Source organism: Tetrao urogallus (genome assembly GCF_951394365.1).
Source record: "Tetrao urogallus genome assembly, chromosome: 10".
Taxonomy (NCBI): domain Eukaryota; kingdom Metazoa; phylum Chordata; class Aves; order Galliformes; family Phasianidae; genus Tetrao; species Tetrao urogallus.
Genome location: NC_136823.1, coordinates 9207183 through 9227214, shown reverse-complemented (window position 1 = coordinate 9227214; position 20032 = coordinate 9207183). Strand labels below are relative to the sequence as shown.

General features: G+C 47.1%; 1 protein-coding gene across 1 annotated transcript; it reads right to left on the bottom strand.

Annotated features, from left to right (window-relative positions):
* Positions 1-3208: 3208 nt before the first annotated feature.
* Positions 3209-10101, bottom strand: IP6K2 (inositol hexakisphosphate kinase 2; the record flags this gene model as incomplete). The annotated part of the gene is made up of 5 exons (XM_079540529.1): positions 3209-3706; positions 5068-5243; positions 6764-6939; positions 7614-7836; positions 9900-10101. 5 exons carry the CDS (start codon positions 10099-10101, stop codon positions 3209-3211), a joined length of 1275 nt encoding a protein of 424 aa, XP_079396655.1.
* Between the last annotated feature and the right edge of the window lie 9931 nt (positions 10102-20032).

Sequence of the window (20032 nt, the reverse complement as noted above, 5' to 3'; positions counted from 1 at the left end):
TCCTTCAGCACAGGGAAGGAACATCCAGCTGCTGTCAACAGCTGCAGTTCCTAGAAACGGCCGAGACAGAAGGGCGGGTGGCGGAGCCTCAAAGCCAGCTCTGTGTGGAGGAACAACAACAGCCCTGCAGAGCTGTGCCCAAGGAGGGGAAGTGGCTGTGGGACACAGCCCAAGTGGGATCTGGTGGGGGCACGGCTGGGGGCAGGCAACAGCTGGGTGCTTGGCGTGCTGCGGGCTCTGCATGACGCTGGCTCTGCATGCCACGAGCTGGGAAGGCCGCAGGCACACCCTCATTTCCATACAATTCAGGGAAGGCAGCTCCATCCCCGAGCGCTGCTCCCTGTCCCCTCGCTTTGTCATCGCCGGATTATATAAACTCCACCCCAGCTCTGTTAGAAACCACACCTGGGGGCTGCAGCTCCCCCAGAGCAGCTCGAGGCCCTGTGCCCACCACTGGAGGAGCACGTTCCTTCTCCATCCAGGCAGCCCATGGGAATTCCCTGCAGCCTGTCCCAGATCTGGGCTCAAAACGACCCATTTCCGTGAGGAGCTCTGCACAATATGGGGAGCGCACAGCAGGAGCCCTGCTCTCAGTGCTGCTGCCTGCGAGGCCCCACAGAGCTGCTGCGTGGGTCAGGAATTACGGAGCCTGGCGAGGCCGGAAGGAAAAGTGTGAGCATCAGGAAGCAGTGGGGGGAAGCAGAGCGGGGCAGCAAGGAGCACCCAAGCAGCAGGGATGCGCACCCAGCATTGCTTTGCTCCAGGGAGTTCCACAACCCGTTTACAACCCTGTACCCAGAGTCCCACAGGGGCCCCACTTCACGTAACTGCCTTTCTGCGAACACGAGGAACTGCTCCGAGGAATCTGCACAGAGCACCATGGAAGGAAACCAGCCCCGCTCTTGAACTTTGCGGGATAACATTGCATTTGGAGGCACACGCTGTCCCAGCTGCCCCCACTTTAACCCTTGAGGACACCCAGGGGCTTAAATCAACACGCGGGCGCAGGAGCCGCCTTCCGACATCCTGACCTCAGTCCTGTAAAGCAGCTGAAAAAAAAAGGCAGCACTGTGCACTGTCCCTGCTCTCCCAGCCTGCTCCCCCACCATGGGCAGGAGGAGCAGAAGGAAGGGCTGCTGCCCAGCACACAGCAGCTGCACCTGAGCGCTGTCCTTGCACAGACGCAGCTGTGGCACCAAAGGGCTCTGGGAGCACCCAGGGCTCACACTGCTCCCAGCAGCTCCCAACCCTCGCAGCAGAAACAAAGAGGACTTGTTCTGGAGGCAGCTTGCATCAGAGCAAATGCGATTGTTCTCATCGGATTTTATGAGTTCCCTCCAGAGTTCGTACGTAACAGAAGTCCATTAGAGGACTTTATCCCTGCTAATTTCAGACTACAAAGTCAAACCGTGTATCAGATGAATCTGCACAGGCAGGCTTATTTATATGCTGCAGCAGCGGCGGGTGACCGCAGCCTGCCAGGAGACTGTCATTAGCTCATTAGCAGAGGGCATCGCATTTAAGCAGAACTGAAAAGGAAACGTCACGTTGCTGCAGGCGATCCCGCTCCTCGTTCCCGGTATTCTGACTCACACCTAGAGCACATCGCAGAGGACAGCAGGAAGTTTCACTGACCGCTGCCCAAGGAATTTTGCAACCCGCAGTGCCAACAGCAAACAGCCCCTGAGCACGCCCGGCTCACGTTCCCGGCGGCAGTTCAGCAGGGCTCTCTGTGGGCTGTGCTAGGCACAGGGACGCATGAAGCACCATCACACCACTGCCTCCTTGCAGCAATCCTCCATCTCCACGTGCAGCTGCAAAACAGCAGACTGAGTGCAAAACGTAAACGTAGCTCTTTGACACTGCTGTTGGTTTGCATCTTAGTACTGTGGAACAAACAAGAAAAGCAACCACAAACTAACAAGAGTAAAGGTTAAAAAACCTCTACAAAAAGTACAAAAGAGCACGGGACGGCCACTGCAGAGACTTTGAACAGAACCCGACAGCAGCAGGCAGGCTGCCTCCCTGCCCATTGCATTCCTGCTCCAGCCCCGTGTGCTGGTACCCAGGGGATCAGCACGACCCTCTCACTCCCGCAGCCTGAGCAAAAGACAGGCCAGGGCCAGGACCCCCAGCACCACCCCCCAACCCCCACCCCTCACTTCTACACGCCCTCATTTTATCCTGAGCAAATGGAATAAGAAACAGTGCTCCTCAACTTCCACACCATTTTGCTCTTGCACTGTCATGCTGATTTACAAGCTTCCCAAGAGGAAAAGTCAGCCAACTAAAAGTGTTTTGATGAATAAACATCCCTCTTTCCAAAGAGGAACGAGTAGGGCTGCTCGGTTATCTTTACTGCAATTATTCACCCATCTTCTGACATTCTGACATTCCTTTCCCACCTATTCGTCCCAAGTAAGATTTTAAGCTGCTTAAGATAACTTGCAAGCTCTGCAGCTCTGCCCTACCAGCTGCTATTACAGCTAATCCTGTAGGAGTTTCTTACGTATGGTTTGGCTCATCTTAGATTAGGAAAATTTATATAGAAACGGGTTACACAGCAGGAGTCAGTTTACAAGATCCCAAAACAGGAAACAGTTTGTTGGCTGTTGCAAGCCAACAGTCAGCCTCTAACAGCCTTCATCCCTCTGCTCCCTCAGAGGCACCTTCTTCCAGACCCACACAGGCCCTGCTCCCCAGAGGCAGGTGCTCCAGCTGCTGGCCAGGCCCCAGCTCTCCGCTGCCATGGTTCTCACTCACTGTTCTGGACAGGAGGCCCAGAAGCAATGCATTATTCCACGTGGTCTAACGAAAGCTAACGAAAGCTTTGCTGTTCTAATGCTGCTTTTGCACAACACCACCAGAAAGATCTCAAAACTTTACCTCCTTCTCAGTCAGCAGCAATGACACAAGCATCACTTACAATGAACAAAAGAATTTTATTGGAACGTATACACACAGGGATAACAGAGGTATCTGAGTAATCAAATATGGAATGTTTAAGAAAGTTAAAATAAATAAGGATACTAAGTTTTGCCAGTGCTAGGTCCAGCACCAATATAAGTAAATGCCCTCTGAACAAGTCTGACTCTGACAGGAGCATCCCTGCAGAGCCTGTAAGGATTCCTACCACCAGAAAGTGGCCAATAATTTTGGAATACAGAGTCACGACAGTGCGCTTTCTACTGATGTGCATTCACACTGTTTATTCGCTATTTTCGTCTCTTATTTCTTTAATAATATCTATTAAATTCTGAAGTCCAAAAACGTAACCCGTGTCTTGGCCCTCATGCACCACGCTATCTTCCCCATAGTACTTGCAGGTGGTGTGGGCAAAGTCAATCATACGGACATCAACAGTACTAGCAGTGGGTTTGTAGGCATACGCTCCTGCCGACTCATCCGAAGACTCCTCTGAAAGGTCCTCCAAGTCCTCCGGGTCCGAGTCGACAGCAACTTCCTGCCTTTCCTTCCCATCGTAGATGATCAGCAGGGAGCTCGAATAGAAGCGGTAGGACTCCTGCTTCTCCAGGACAGACTTGAGTTCAGTCAGTTTTTTGATAACAGATTCAAAGAGTTCCCTGCGCAGGTATTTGCCATTATGAAAGAACTGGTAAAGTGCTTCTTTAAATCCTTGGACTGAGAGCTTTCTCCCATGGTACTTATTCATGAACATCAGCTGGCCAGTGCCTGCCTGGTACACCTGTGTATTCAAGCACACACAAGAGAGAAGAGGAGTTAGAACTGCTGGCACTGCTGAGAAGGCTGCTATGGAAAGCTCTTACACGACGATACGCCGCTCTCAACACTGCTCTTGCAGAAACTGTTTGCAACAACAGCCAGCAGTGGCTACGGAACTTCGAGGCTCAGAGGAAGTGGAAAAGTCTTTCAGTTTACATTTGAGCTTTTCCACTTGGAATGCATGATTGAGGAGTTTAAGTGAGATTAGGAAAGCTGCGGCCAAGATCTCCATGCAAGATACAACTTGTACTGCAGCCACTCGGACACCACCTGCCTCTGCTCACAGGCACACCAGTTCATTCCCAGGATGCTGAGCTCAGAACGGGACAGCAAATGCTGTTTCAGAAAAGCAAGGTGTGCCACCATACATCTCCGTATTTCCAAGAAGTTGGAGGTTCTCCTGCAGGAAGATTCTTCCTACGGGAAAGCACTCAAAACAGCGCACAGAAAAAATGCCAGAACAACTCCACAAAGTAAACACGAGAGGTACTTCTAAAGCTCCTCCTTGTTTTCCACCACAGGTCTGTACTGGAAGGCAAACCAGCAAGCCAGCCAGCTCAAATCCCTGCAGTGTGGTTAAAAGGCAGAAACAAAAGTGTGGGAGCTGCCTCGTGCTTTTCTCAGAATTTCAACAGTGAGCTGAACACCAATCATGCCAAGAGTCGTGCTGTGGAACAAGTCCCAGCAAACACTGCTGGCATTCCCAGAATCTGTTGGATGGGAGGAGAGGCTTCGGAAAAGCCTCAGAAACAAACAAGCTCTTTCCCACTTGTCACTCTAGGAAATACAGAAACAAGTAAACAAAAAACTTGGGTGAAAGTCCATGCACGGATCTCATTCAGCCCCTACTCTTACCACACTTTCTAACCCACTTCACAACAAGCCTACTTTAAACAGAAAGATGTACAGCTTTTCATAGTCTGCAAGACAGAACTGATGCTAGTTAAAATCTTGGCTAATTTCCATGTTTTATTCAAAATGCATGTTCCAGGAGACCTCCTCAACTGTTTCTTACACTTATCTTGCTTATCTGGAGACGTTAATCAAATCAGTAATTTTACTACACAATTTTCAATTACTCTTATGGTGCAGGAGCCTGCACCATAATAACTTTCTTGCTCAGAGAACACTTTCCCTGTGATGCAGGAGCTGCCACCTTCCACTGGGAAGTCATTCACAAAAGCCTCATTCCTCTCACTGCTCGAAATGAAGCACAGCATCTCAAGGACAACACCACAAAGGATGAAGCAAGAAATGAAAGTGAAAGACAATCAGAAACAGGTACTCGTCAGTTGCCTTACACGCAACTCACTTTCCTCTCACCTGCATGCCACAAACTCTGACTCCAATAACAGCTGATGTGCTCTGCTGACATTTACGGATTTGGTTAGCCTTCTTCTCCTCTGATGCATCATCTCCATGCTGTCGGGTTCCCATTTTGAGGTCCAGCACACACGGTACTTCATATCGAGATGTCAGGTTTTCCAGCAAAATGAATTCTGGAAGTGCTAGTTAAGGAACCATCCTCACAGTACAGTCACAGGACTTTAAAACCACTACCACAGGCATGTTAGTGCCATGATTCCAATCATAGTTATGCCCACTAAACAGCAGCCTATCAAAACTTAGTTGCAAACACCTGGTATTAAAGTACTTACCTACTCCTAGTTATACTGGTCTCTAGAGAAGATAAATGAGACAGGTGGTTTCTTTGTTCATTTGCAGTAAGTGGGAAAAATGTAATTGAGGTCACAAAATCTGGCAGACAAGCCACAGATTCAGAACGACAAAGTACAGCCCACAAATACCTCAGGACACAAGGTCTGCTTCTGAAATATCACACACTTCCCAGGTAATTTATCAGTCACCTGCAGTGAAGCAGTGACAACTCTGCGCAGCCACAAAGTGCTTTCTCTCACTCTGAACAGTTTATTAGTCACCGAGATGTTCTGGTAATTCATTCACCAGAACTCCTCACACACAGGGATTTGCTTACCAAAGCATACAGGTATCAGTATCTTGGCAGGATTTACTGGCTGCATGCAAGCCTGCATATAGCAGGACCTCCCCCAGCCACACAAACAGCACCAAGGTTGGAAAAGACCTCCAAGATCATCCAGTCCAACTGCTCACCCACCACCACTCTTTCAGAGAATAAAGATTTCCTACAGTGAACAAGTTGGAATGCCTTCCAACTCAAGGCCACCACTTCTTGTCCTATGGCTAGTTATGTGGGAGCAGAGCCAGACCCCAACTTGCCACAGCCTTCGTTCAAACAGCTGCAGAGAGACGAGCCTCTTCTTCTGCAGACTGAACAACCCCAGCTCCTTCTGTTCAACTGAACAACCCCAGCTCCTTCAGCTGCTCCTCATAAAACTTGCGTTCCAGGCCCCTCACAGCTTCACTGTCCTTTTCTGGACACGTTCCTATGCTCTGCCTGAGGCTGCAGAGCACAGAAGAGTGCCTCAACTTTCATGTAGTCACTGCTTTTTTCTCATGCTGCCATCCTGACAGTTTATATTCAGCATGTCTTTATCAAAAAGGCTCACTGTAAGGAGACTATCAAAGCAGACCACTCTATCAGACCATCCCACCCTATATTTCAGACAACATTGAGAAGTTGCTGAGAAGGGAAAGCAGCAACTAGTTTTTGAGATCCTCAGTACTGATCACAGTAATGGCTCTCACCAAGGGAAAAAAGAGTCACTTAACTTCTCCCCTCCTCCAAAAGCTTACATTAATAAGTCTGTTTTGTGGAAGATCCCAAACGCTCTAAAGCCTTTCCATTAACTAAGTCCCAATCTGCAGAAGTTACTTGGATTTCCTGCCCTCACTACTTCACAGCATGCTGGAAAAGCCTGCATCCTGGAAAGTGCTGGCAATCCCTTCCAAGTCACCATGTAAGTGACTGCTTCACAAAGATCCCTGGGTTGGAGTTAAGCCTGCACTAAGTTGTTATCTGTCATGTTCAAGAAATAAAAAGCAGAGCCCTACCCATTCCATCTTCAGGAAAGGATACTGTACTGATTTCGGTGTTTTGCATTTTCCTTCATCCGCTGTAACTGCTGCTGGTGACATTTCATGCTCCAAGGATTATGCTGCTTAAGCTGTGAACTAATATTTCCTTTTTTCTCTACAGTATAATACAAAACTTCAGATTTCTTCAGCCACTCAAACTCTTCCTCTAGCTTATGACTAGAAAACAGAATAAAGCATTAGATTAGATTAGTGAATCAACAATGAACACTTAGTTTATAAAGTTAAACCCAGTGAGGTCTGTTTTACTTGCATTCTCTAACAGCTAGCACTAGTTTTTTCCCCCTTTCTGCACATTCAGACAATTAGCATACAGGTAAATGAGTCACAAAACATGCAGTAATTCAATGTATGCATTCTTTACCTGTCTGAATTACTTCCAAAGAAGTAAGGGATACTTCAAGGTATCCTTACTCTTGCTAAGGTTAGTGCTCTAGCTCAGTACTTCACAGCTCACAGAGCTCACAGCAGGCATAATTATGAGAAAACGTCAGGGAGAACATGATGAACAGAGATAAAGCTGGCTTCCTACAACAGCACAACTGGAATGTGATGGCTTGGTTGTAACACATCTTTTGTACAGCACTGGAAAACCCTTCTCAGCTAATCGCAGCAAAAAGCAGTCACCATGCTATCAGGCTCAGGACAGGGCAGTTTCACAACTGAGCCTGACTGCAGTGAAAAGGTGAGGAAAAAGATGAAAGAAATGAGAACAGAAACTGAAAGCAGAGATGTGGAGTGTTCTCTGGAATTCTGGAGACCTTATCCCAGTTTGACAGCAAAAAATGCTATGCTTCAACACTCTGCATCCCAGCTCTCCCTCTTAAACCTACCTTTTCATTTTTTCCTCTTTCCTGTGCTGTCGGACCCACTCCTTAGATAGCTTCTCATTTTCTAACAACACTGTCTTTTTGTTAGTCCATCGCAACAGCTTACTTTTGGGTTCACAGTCAGAATTGTCTAAGTTTTCCAAGTTGTCGTGGTCCCCATTTAATGGATATGCTATTAGACATAAGTTTCCATCTTCATCCTCTTCAAAGCTCACTGACACCACGCCTGAAGAGAGAAGGGACATAAGCAGCTGTGAATTGCTGAAGCAATAAGCAAGCCTTTTACAACACACAACATTAAAAATACAGCAACTTTTGTTTTTTTTTCTCTTACCCTGGTCCTTAGTTTCTATCTTGCCACAGGCCAAACCTCATTTGCCAACCTAACAAATATCAAAAGACCTAGACAGAGATGATACCTTAAAAAAGACAATTTATCATAATGACAGAATATTTAAAAAAAAAAAAATCTGTTCTCTCCAATTCAGAATCAAGTAAGAATCAAATAATAACAGGAGACAATTTCAATTAATAAAAATGTTTATTAAAAAACCTGACTGGTCTGACCCTAAACGAGATGTCAAACATGTTAACAACTTGCAGTGAAAATCTGCACCAAAAAAAAAAAAAATCCAAACAGTGAAAGCTTTAAGTTTTTGCATGACAGCAAAGCAAAACTCACTTGTGCAAACAGGATTTGGTCAGCAGAACCCCAGGGGAAAGACTTGCAAGTAGAGCAAAACAAGATGATGTCACACGACAGTGAAACTAGTCCGAGTGCATCCCTCTTAAATCACTACATTGAATTACACATGCTCTTCTTTTTGGTATATATTTTATTGATAGCAGCAATGCAGTAGTGTTGTGAAATAAATCACACAATGCAGTACAGAACACATCTGTGGTACACGGAGACGGCGAACCTTGAGAACACTTTTCTCTGACCCTCCCTCTCCAGAGGCTCTGGAGCACCGCGCTGCATTCAGTCCCAGCACAGTGCTCTGACACAGAGCCCCCCATGCTAACACTAGCACGTTTCTGGGCGTGCTTACGCCATAACAATGTCTGAATTGGTTTTTAGGTTTTTATTTTCCAGTCCCCTCTCCTTATCCTCAAATCAAGTTCTTGCAGCTCATCTTTGGGCCAGAGGGAGAGGTCTCGGCGAGAGATGGCAGGCAACTCTGACACCTACAGTGCCCATGGGAGGGGGTGCAGAGGCTCTGACACTCCTGCTGCCACAAAGGAAAGGACAACAGGAAAAAGGGGGGTGGAACCAGCTAGCAAATGGCCTTTATCCTGGAAAAATAATAACAGAAGGCCCAAGTGAGGCCCCTTATCCCCTAAATCCCTCCCACACTCCCCAGAGAGCCATGCAATCATTCAGAGAGCCGTACAATCATTCTATTACATTCTGAAAAGGATCACTCAAAGACCACATTTTCTTCCAGTCCCAAAGAACTCATGTAAGAGGTGTCAGTCTCTGCCAGCACGCAGGCAGCACTACTGGGAAACATCTCTGAAGTCTTCTGCCAGTTTCACAAACAGTGCAAACGGTCACCCTACAGCTGTTAAAGTCAGTGTGCCATAAAAAGCAACTCCAGTTAAAAAATGCTTCGGTCATTATTTATTAATCACCAACCAGCCATCGATGGAATAACAAAGAAAAGAATTTCTGTTAACTAGTGCAATGTTTAGGAGAACTGGAATTTCCACTCCTACATAAGATCTGACTCAGCCTCATCACGGCTATTTGATCTTTGCCTACCTAAACGCCACGGATTTTCGTTTCCTTAATGACAAAACAACACTGCAAATATTTAACAAGACACTTCACCAACATGTATTTATTGTGATCAAAATGAAAGGACAAACCCCCAAATAAATGAGATCACAATTAAGCTTACACACAACACCACCCAACTTATCAAATTCCTGTAAACAGACATCAAACAAGTGGTGAAAATTAATTACAAATCCACAAAAAAGCAGCAGATAATTACTGAAAACATCCGCAAGCTGTTAGTGACTTACCTATGCCTAAGGGAGATATATGGGCTATCACCAGCAGAGCTGCTCTACTCTAATGCTGTTAGGCAGCCCAAACACCAGCTGGGCAAGCATTTCCACCCTGCATCTCCACAGCCTGCCTCAGACAACATCAAAATACATGAAAAGAAAACCCCCAAAACCTCTTCCACGCAGAAGAGATTTCAGAGACAGCAGAGCACACAGCACGCTGGTATTGCAGAAAGCAGCAGCCTGACCCCATCCTATGGTTCTGTAACTTACCCTCATATTGCGGAGTGAATTTACGCATTTCTGTTGGGAGAGTCTCATAGAACTGGTGCTCCCGCTGGATAAGGGGCTTACAGATAGTCTTGTCATTAAACCGGAGGACACAGGAGTGTCCCCCGACCTGGTGGACAAAGGGCTCGAGCAGGACTCCCTTGGAATAGTGCTCCACTTCCATAGCTCCAAATGCTGGGCTCATCCTTGTAGCGCATTAGACAGAGGGAGGCGACGGCGTGAGGGCGGTTCCGAGGCGGAGGTCCCGGAGGCGCGCAGGCGGAGCTCCAGCCCAGCGGTCTGTAAGGCAAGCAGAGGAGCACCGAACTGAGCACCCCACTCGGCCCCGCGCGCCGCTCGGCCGGCGCCGGACTGAGGGCGCGCTCGGGACGCGGCCAGACAGATCGCCGCGCCTCGGCCCGCCCACCGCGCCTCGACCAATGGCAGCCGCCGATGGGCGGGGCCAACAGCTCCCGTCCTCCCGCGCCTGCGCAATGCCGGCGATGGGCGGGCCGTCCCGGCACGCAGCGCACCAGCACCGCCCCATTCGCCCCAGCACCACCGGGCGCGGGGTCACGGAGCGCAGCTCAGCCCGGCCTGCCTGCATGTAAAATTTTAGTCAAATCGCTCTAATTTTAGACAGGAGCTTTAATCATTAACTTTTTGCAGCGAAAACAGGCTCCTCTTATTTCGTCTAAAGATCATTACTCAAACAACAACGCACTTAGTTCAAAGGGATCACAAAGCGTTCCAGGTCACGGCTCTATTTTTATTTGCCCTCCTTTGTTACCCGGCGGCTTTCCATTAACCGAGAAGCAGCGCCGCGGGCTGCAGCACACCGCGCACGGCACGCCCCGGCCGTGGGGGCATTACTGGAGTCAAAGCACCACTTCAGGACACGGATCGATCGTTCGGTTCCAGCTCCGGGAATGTTTACCTGCACCACAGCTAACAGATCGATATTCTACTCACTACACAGCACTTCGCTGTTTTTTCTCCCTTGCTTTCAAGAAGTGTAACAGCATTACCAAATTAGCAAGCTTCCCTTCCAGCACATTCCGTCACCGTGCTGTGACTGTGTCCCCAGAGACGCCCACAGCACGACACACAGCTTGTAGGCAGGCAGGTCGGGACCTCTCAGTGTCACCCCAGCCATTTCCCAACTGCAGCAGTTCCACATCTCTCCAGAGTTGCAATTGGGCTTTCCTTGCACCAGCAAGGCTTCTGGTGCCTCCAGTGCAAAGCAGAGGTTTGCTGGCACTCACTGGGGGCAGAGCTCAGCATGCACAAGGCCATGGGGGAGCACAGCTCCGTGCTGGCACTGAACATGGGCACTGCAAGAGGGGCTCTTTCCAAGACAGCAGTACAGCTCTGTGAACACCTTCCTGATTATCCTTGACATAGAGACATCGACTGGCAGCACTGATTCTGGCTCCTGGTTAGCACCAGTCCTACTGCTGCAGAAGCTGCACCAGGAGCTCAGTCTTACAGACCCTGCTCCAACACAGGGCCGCGTAGCAGAAAGCACCTGCAACACAGCCAGCACTCAACACCTTGCTTACCCAATGCACCTCCAGGGAAGTTGTTAGCAGCAGCTCAGCTTGTTTACTTCACACAGGCCCAAGCGGTGCAGACAACACTCCTGCCCATGGTGCAGCACATTGCTTGGCAGCAGTGCTCCCAAGCACAGCCCCCAGCAGGGCTGCTCACACTCCTTCGCTGCTTCTTGAAAAACACGGGTCTGGCAGCACATCATACAGCACAGCTTCCCATTCAAAGGCTAACAAAGCAAGCTTTTTTATAGCTCTGGTATTATAAAAATAGCAGTTATGCAATATTTAAAGGAGGGAGGGAGAGGCATGTTAGAAACATCTCCACAAGCCAAACACCATGTGCTCAGTGGGGATGATGTGAAGGCTGGAGAGACAGAGGGAAACTCGCACCAGTAAGGACAACTCACTGTGCCTGTACGAGTGAGCCCTGCTGCTCCTGTCTTGCTGTAAGCCTATAATGCATGTAAGGTCTGAACAGGGCAGCAGTGCCCAAAAGGCGATACGCCTGCACGCCCCGCCAGCGATTTACATCTCAGTGAATCAAGAAGCTTAAGTTGGCCCTGGGAACAATTACTGTATTTTACCCGTTCAAGGTATGAAAGATATCTGAGTTCAAGTTGTTTCCATGCCACAAAGTGGCCTTCAGAGGTATTCTCATTAGCATGTCACAGCAAAAATACCCTTAAGATTGTGCTCTGTAATGCTAAAACCCCAGGATTTTTACTACAATGTGTTTGCTATTTTAACTTCACCTAATATCGGGAAATTCACCACTCAGCTTAACAGAACCTGAATCACAACTGTAAGGCCCACCAGAAACACCTGTACCATCCCTTTTACAAACACCATGCTTGCACAAACAGCCTTGCAAACATCAGACAGGTTTTACTTCCTTCAAAAGGAAAGCTCTAACATAAGTCTGGCTGCTTCTGACAGCAGAGATCTCAGCCAGGATGAGCACAAGTTTACACTGCTTTTTCCCCATTCCATGCCCAGCTTGTTACCAATGCTCTTTAGGCAGGACAGAGCACACAGCAGCCATCTTCCAGCATCTTTATGCCAAACTCAGTGTACTCTGCCCTTCACCACGTGCTTTTATTTTCATCCACACATGACAGTGACTATAAAAGAACAGCACCAATAACTCACGTTTTCAGCGTTTTAAAATGCATCTTGGGTGACTCCACGCTTTGGAAGCTATTTTATGCCCTTACTGATTCTTAACTCAGTCCAATATGTGACTGCATTAATGAATACATCCCCTGGAGATCCCAACTAAGCACCAACTCCCCCCTTCCTAACAATCTCACTGAATAATCCTTTTCTCCAACACCCAACAGCTAAACTGCTGGCTCCAAACCACCTTTCTGACCCCCTATTAAAGCTGGGCTTCCCTGAGCTCAGACTTGCACACACCAGGGCCCACCTGCAGCCTCCAACAGCCCCCACTCACTCAGCCATGCAGTGACACAAACGAGGCAGCAAAGCTTTCTGCCCTCCTTTCCACAGCTCACTGCACAATGCAAAAGGGAAGCTGCCTGCAGAGCTGAGCTGCTACAAAATGCCCCAACCCCACAGAACCAAAGATGAGTCCCTCCTACAGATTCCAAGGAAGCCAAACCACACAGATGGGCAAATGTGAGCAAGCAGAAAACCAGGGACCCACTGGAAATGACAAAGAGAAAACTGGTCCAACCTGAAGAAATGAAAACCAACAAGGGACAGACAAACATGCAGCCATCAACATGGAAAGCACCAAGGGAAGTTTGTGAGACACCCACCACCTGCTTTGTGCACACTGGAACCGTACTGAGGGCTCAGTTGGAAGTCACTGCCATGTGCAAAGAGAACAGCCTTCACAGCGGGACCAGCATAAGCACACCAAGAGCCTGCAATGCACCTATTTGAGTGGGATTTTACCAGCACATTCCAAACCCTTACGTGAGCACACAACAGGCAAGCCTCGTCTTCCGTTACCAGCGCTGTCAACCTATTGCAAATAGCAAGGTATACTCCTTGAATACAAGCTACAGAGCAGAGGGATGCAACATCAGGATGTCAAAACTGTTCGGATAAATGCTTCCTGGTTTCCCTAGATGCAAGAAAAAGACACAGGGCAGTGGCATGCTGTAGATCTGCTAACAAATCTTCCTGGTGTCCGCAACACTTCGGTCTGCATCTCAGAAGGCTGCTCTATCAAATCTGCTTTAAAAGACTGGGGGAAAGGTATAACTTAAACCACGGGTCTGTGACTACTCACACTACTTCGTTACTTATAAGTACTGGTAAGGAAAAAAATGCTGAGCTGTAAGTTCCTATGCAAATGAACTTATTTTTGTGTTCTTCTGCAGCAAATCAATCAATATAATGATCTTTAAGTTGTCATTCAGAGACATGTACGTGCTCATCTCTCAGTTACAAGGTGTTGTAAAAACACCCAGCAGGAACAGTTACAGGAGTTAAATATCAATTCCTCCATACCTACACATAGAGACAACATGTGCATTCACTTTCCAAGCAGCAAGACTTTGGCTCCAGGCTTCACAGGTCAGGATGAGAGCGACAGGAGTCCGGCACAGTAAGATGTGCTCAGCACCACCAGCTCACCTGCTACAGAGCAGCCACTTCTGCCTGCTGAACATACAGTGCTTGGTCTCTTCTACTGGTCTGTCCCACCTGCTTCTTAGAAATACTGATACCAGTTTTTTTTCTTCTGATCTGTTCTTATGAAACCGCTGGCAACTGCAGCAACACCACCACGTAGGTTGGAACAACAGAAAGGCTTCACCAGACAAAAGAAAGAAAATTCTTTTAAGTTCTTCCCTTAATCACACGTAATTAGACTGAACCTAAAACGCAGAATTACGCATAATTCAGGAACAGAGTTATACAAAACATGTTTGCAAAACCCTTTTGGGAAAGCAGCAGAGCTAAGTAGACAGCAGTTTTGCTTGTATCAAGGTAGAAATCTAATCTTATTTTTGACATCAGATCACTAACAGATGGAAGAATGCATATTTATTATCAGATGGAAAGTATCTGTTCATCTAGAAATTAAAGCAGCAGCACTTGCCCTCCTCCAGTTACAGGAACTCCTATTTCGAGCTGTAAACATTTTCCTGTTGTATTACTGGAGAAATGCAGCAATAAAACCCGAAGCAAATCCACTGGCATTAGCTTTTCAAAAAAGGTCTGTGCGCTGTGCCAGAGCTCATCCATCACTGGCACGTGACAAGCAAAACATAGCTGAAGTATTTAGCTCTAAAAAAATCGTTCCAGCCTCTTTGTAAATCTCTGCTAGCTTTACAAATCTTCAAAATTAGCAATAAGCTTAAAAAGAAAGGTCAGGATTGTTGAAAACACCTGGAAATACCCCAGGTTCCTCATATGCTGCACCCACAGGCCCAACTCCACCGAGAGCAGAGAAGCAGCGCAGCTCAGCCTGCAGGAGCCAGCAGTGCACAGCAGCACCTGCTGCAGGCAGCCCTTGCTGCAAGGAGCACTGGGCCCTTCCACCCAATGCTAATGCTGTTTGCAACCTACGAACAGAACATCAGGCTCTGCAGTGCTTATACACTCATAAAGATGGGCACTTAGCATAAGGAACAAACAAAAAGCAGCATTTTTGCTAGCTCCTCTTAACCATGGAGTTGTTTTCCTTCAAATATAAGCAGCAGTATTTACTATGAGAAAAACATTGCTGCTCAAGTTGAGACATGCATTTACAGCTGTAAGTCTGGAACAGCTGCAGAGCTGCTCTTGCAAGTGTCGGCAGGACTTCTGAGCACAGCCCAAACAGATGAAACTAAGAATTACACAGCACACATATCTGTGGATAACACACTGACAGCACAAACACGTCAAAGAAATCTGCTGTATCACGTTCCATCACTGCTCCTCACACACAGCTGCTGCCCCTTACCATGCCTAAGCCAGCTCAGAATGACTAGGAGAAACACACAGCCCTCTTGCTTTGTCTCAGAACACAAGAGAGCAACCAAGGCAATTCGAGAGCTTATGCAGCTTTTTCTTAGCTGATGAAGCCACTGAGCTGAGGAAGGGAAGCCCTTAAACCTCAGCAAGGAGGTCAGGGGCTCTGAACAAGCTTTAGAAATACCAAAAAGCAACAGCTTTCAGCTCTCCGTACGCCCTTTGTAATCTGCAAATTTAACAATTACATAAACAAAGCTCCAGCAAAATGCCAGCTTTCTGTCTCAAAGCTATTTAATCTCCCTGAAACAAAAATAAAGCCAAGTTACAGGTTACTAAGCATACCCTGCCAGAAAAGAGCGTGCAATTCTAACCCATGTGGTATTTCCAGGGACTGTGTAATTTAAGAGCTCACCTCTGTGCCACGTAAAATGCCATGGAAACTAAGAAACCCGAACTGCCAGAACTAAGCTACTTGAACTTCCTATTTAGAAACTGATCCATCCTAGGACAGCACTCCGACACCGCTGGCCAAAAACACCGGGTACTATAAAAAGACAATGCTGCCCTTTGTCATGGAGAAACCAAAATAGCATTCAGCCTTTAATCTTCTGAAAATAAGACAGCAAAAGCTAAATTACGTGGATTACACAGCAAAAGTGCTATTCGAGACACAAAAAGCCACCCAGAAATTCAAGCATCAAGGTTGAAATAAACCCATGCATACACCTTTCTCACTGCCACAAATTTAGCAGCCTGGCACTCCTAACCCCTCAATAAAGAACTGGGCACCTTTCTGAGCAGCCCTTGGAGCTGTGACTAAGCTGCCCTGTATGTGAAGCTGCTCAGAAGGGAACCTGTCGAGTCTTTCAAAAGGGTTGCATTTGCTGTATTGCAGGAAGATTTTTCTGTCTGCATTCCCTTCAGAAATCCCAATCCCTGATGCTTACATGGACAAGCCTGTTAAACTGCCCAAATCCTAAAATCTACTCTTAACTCCCTGAGAAAAAGGTCCCGGAGGAGCACCAAAGACCTTCTGTAAGTGAACCAGCAGAAGAATGATGCCAACAATCCACAGCCACATACTGCACGTCTCCTGTTTACATGTATATTCACTCATACCATCAGCATACGTCAAATGAAGCCTAGTTCCTTCCAGCTGAAAGCAGTCTCACAGCAAAACAAGACAGACAGCAGTAAGACGTGACAGTCACATTTCATCCTGTGCTTCCTCAAATATTGGGTTTGAGATTCAACCTCGGATCAGTCACTGAGCTTTTGCTGCCCATCAGTGAAGGTTCCTGAGAGTCATTCACCATATCCGTCTAACTGCGTTCGTTTCAGAAAGCACTGAACCACCCACAAACACATCTCTAACCAAACCACACAGCCTGAACTTTCATCCTTGAGGAATCATATATTACTGTGATTTTTACATGCACCTCCTGTCCCTTCCACGCTTCTTAAAGGCACCCTGGAACCAAGTTACAGCAACATTTGGTACCAGCCAGCAACTCCCTAACACAAGGGAGCATGGCTGCCACAAGTGTATCCACTAGCCAAAGAAGGACTTGGACAGGATGACTGCCAAAAGCCTCTTTTCTCCTCAAAACTCTGCAGTACAGCACCATCATTCATGCTGTGCTCATATTCCAATTGTGTGTTTCTGAAGAACAACACTGTCAGAAAACAAAACATGTCAGGGAGAAATCAAGCTTATGGAAGGTCATGGAAGACTACATTCTTTGAAATCAAACTGTGTACAGTGATGTTAAGTCATTATTCACCCAGACAAGAAATAACTGTTCAAAATTTGCTTTTTGTCTCAATAGAACAAGTGCAAGACACTCCCTCCCATTACCACTCGGATCAGTGTTGCTACTGCACATTTATTCCACCTACACCTCATCCTTGAGAGGCTGCTCACTTCCATCAACTCTGAAAACTCCAGTATGAACACGTCACATCCATCCAGTTCAACCCCATGCCTTTACTTCCACTGAACCAACCTTCTGAAAGAGCCAATACCGCACAGACATCAAGATGATGCCCATCAAGTCAGCAGTTCCACTTTGTAACAAGGTGTACCAGCTAATGTCAGCCAAAGAATGATAAATAATTGGCCATCATGTTCTTAACCATATATCCAAAGTACAAGTGCTGTTCTTCGGCAAAAATAAATGAAGAGTAATTGCTAGAAGGAAACTGTCAGCATCAGTAAGCACAAAATTAGGCAGTGCCTACAACTCCTGTAAGGTTTCAGGCACTACTGAAGCCTTCTGCATCACAGCACCGCGCTGCTATTTGGGCACTGTCGTCACAGCCATCTGTGCCTCAAGAAAATAAACCCAGCAGTTCCCAGTGCTCATTCTTAACAGATTCAACAGTGCCTGTGAAAATGAGTATTTTGTCCTGGTACAGAGCTCCCCGAGCTCTAGATATCAACTGGAGCATCATCAGCCAGTTCCAGCAGTCAGCCCAATTCTGTTAGTTCCTTCCATTTCTCTGAACTTCAGCACAGCTGGAACAGGATATAGTGACCAAGACATACAGTTCCATGATAGGCTGCTGTGTGAAATCAGTAACTGCCCTTCCTGTCTGCCCTATTAACTGGCTGGACAGCACTTACCCAGCTCCAAACCAGCCACGACTTGTGCACCCACTGCTTCCCAACCACTCAGCGTGGCAGATGCAATGAGTTCATCCTCATCGAGCAAGATTCTCAGAGATCAAAAGAGCTGTAAAAGCAAACTTTTTTTTCCCCCAGTACAGCAATGCAAAACTGGACACAGCGTGGTTCCAGCTATCTTCAGTAGTAAGTATCTGACAACCAGTACAACAGAAGAGTACCTTCTGTACCTATTATAAAGGTTATTGTTAGTCCAACACAACCCAGCAGAGGCACGCTCAGAACCTCAAGGACTTTCAATACCTAAAGGGAGCCCACAGAGGGGAGGGGAATCAACTCTTTGAAAGGGTTGATATGTGTAGGACGAGGGGAAATGGTTTTAAGTTGAGGGAGGCAAGATTTAGGTCAGATATCGGGGGAAATTCTTTACCCAGTGAGTGGTGAGGTGCTGGAACAGGCTGCCCAGAGGTTGTGGATGCCCCATCCTTGGAGGTGTTCAAGGCCAGGTTGGATGGAGCCCTGGGCAGCCTGGTTTAGCATTAAACGTGGAGGTTGGTGGCCCTGCATGTGGCAGGGGGTTGGAGATTCATGATCCTTGAGGTCCCTTCCAACCCTGGCCGTTCTGTGATTCTGATTCTGTACTGTCATGCAAATCAAGAAGTGCCCAAAACCATCATTGATGATTCAAAGTTCATGAACACTTTACTGGACATCACCACCAACAAATCTGCATTTGAACAGTTTTACCTCCCTTATATCTACAGTATGTCAGACTCTGCGGCAGAAATGTGTGGCTACTCACAGCTCATTACATTGGGTCACCTTTTTTTTCTTAACTTTTTTTTTTTTTCAAAATTGAAGAATGACATCATAACAAAAATAGTTATTATGAAAGGCCCAAAATAACATCATCATGAGATATTTCTAAGAAGAGACATAGAAACGGTTACCTACAATTATACCTTAAAACTACACAACACGTAGCTCTACGTATCTGAAAACCATCCCTATTCTGGATGCATTAACCTTGGGCAAGACTGAAAGCCAGGTTCAAGAACCAGCGATAGAGGAAAAATCCTCTCCCTGCAATGGAAAATTTTCATCTCTTCAAGCAAGCCACAGAGATGCTGAGCCGGGCCGGCGTTGCCTAGACACCAAGTGCTGCCTCCTGCCAACAGGGACAAGCTGCGCATCAGCAAACCAACAGCTGATAAGTGGATGGACTGAAAGAGACAGCGAGTTTTCGCACACACTGGTGTACAAAACCTGACTTCCTCCACACCACGGCACTACCCCCGCTCACTAGGTACTCCAGAACTGTTACGAATACAGAGATATCAGCATAACAGGTTAGAATCTACCATACTTAGTTCTTACCTCCACATTTATAGGTATACCTAGAGCAGAAAGTGCAATCAAGCTGATTTTGTTTTTGTTTATCTGCAACTCAGTTTCCATCCTTTCAACCTTTTGCTGCAGCATCTCACTGAAGAGAGAGCATCTCACATATTCTACCTGCCAAACAAATTCTGTACTCGAGCACTGGTGCAGAAATGGTAAGGAAACCAATGAATGTCTTCAGAACAGAAGCTGCACCTCAGCCTAGCACTGAAAGCCACATCAAACCACTCTCACTCCCAACCCCCGCTGCCCCCACAGGGACACTGCTCTGCTCCGAGAGGCACACGCCTCACACCAAAACCACTGAGAGTTTATTCCTAATCAAAACCTTATCTAATTGAGCTTATTCAGACAATAAAGATTTAATGATTAAGAGCAACTAATGTTTAGTTTATCATTTTGGGTGGGACTTCCTTGTGGACAGTCACCAGTAGGTTTTTCACCGCCAGCTTGAGAGTAACCTACTCCCAAAGCCAGAAGGCAGACATCTGAGAGGACAACGGGGAATGGTTTTATGCTAAGATGGAGGAGGTTTAGGTTAGATAGTAGGAGGAAGTTTTTCACACAGAGGGTGGTGAGGCACTGGAACAGGTTGCCCAAGGAGGCTGTGGATGCCCCATCCC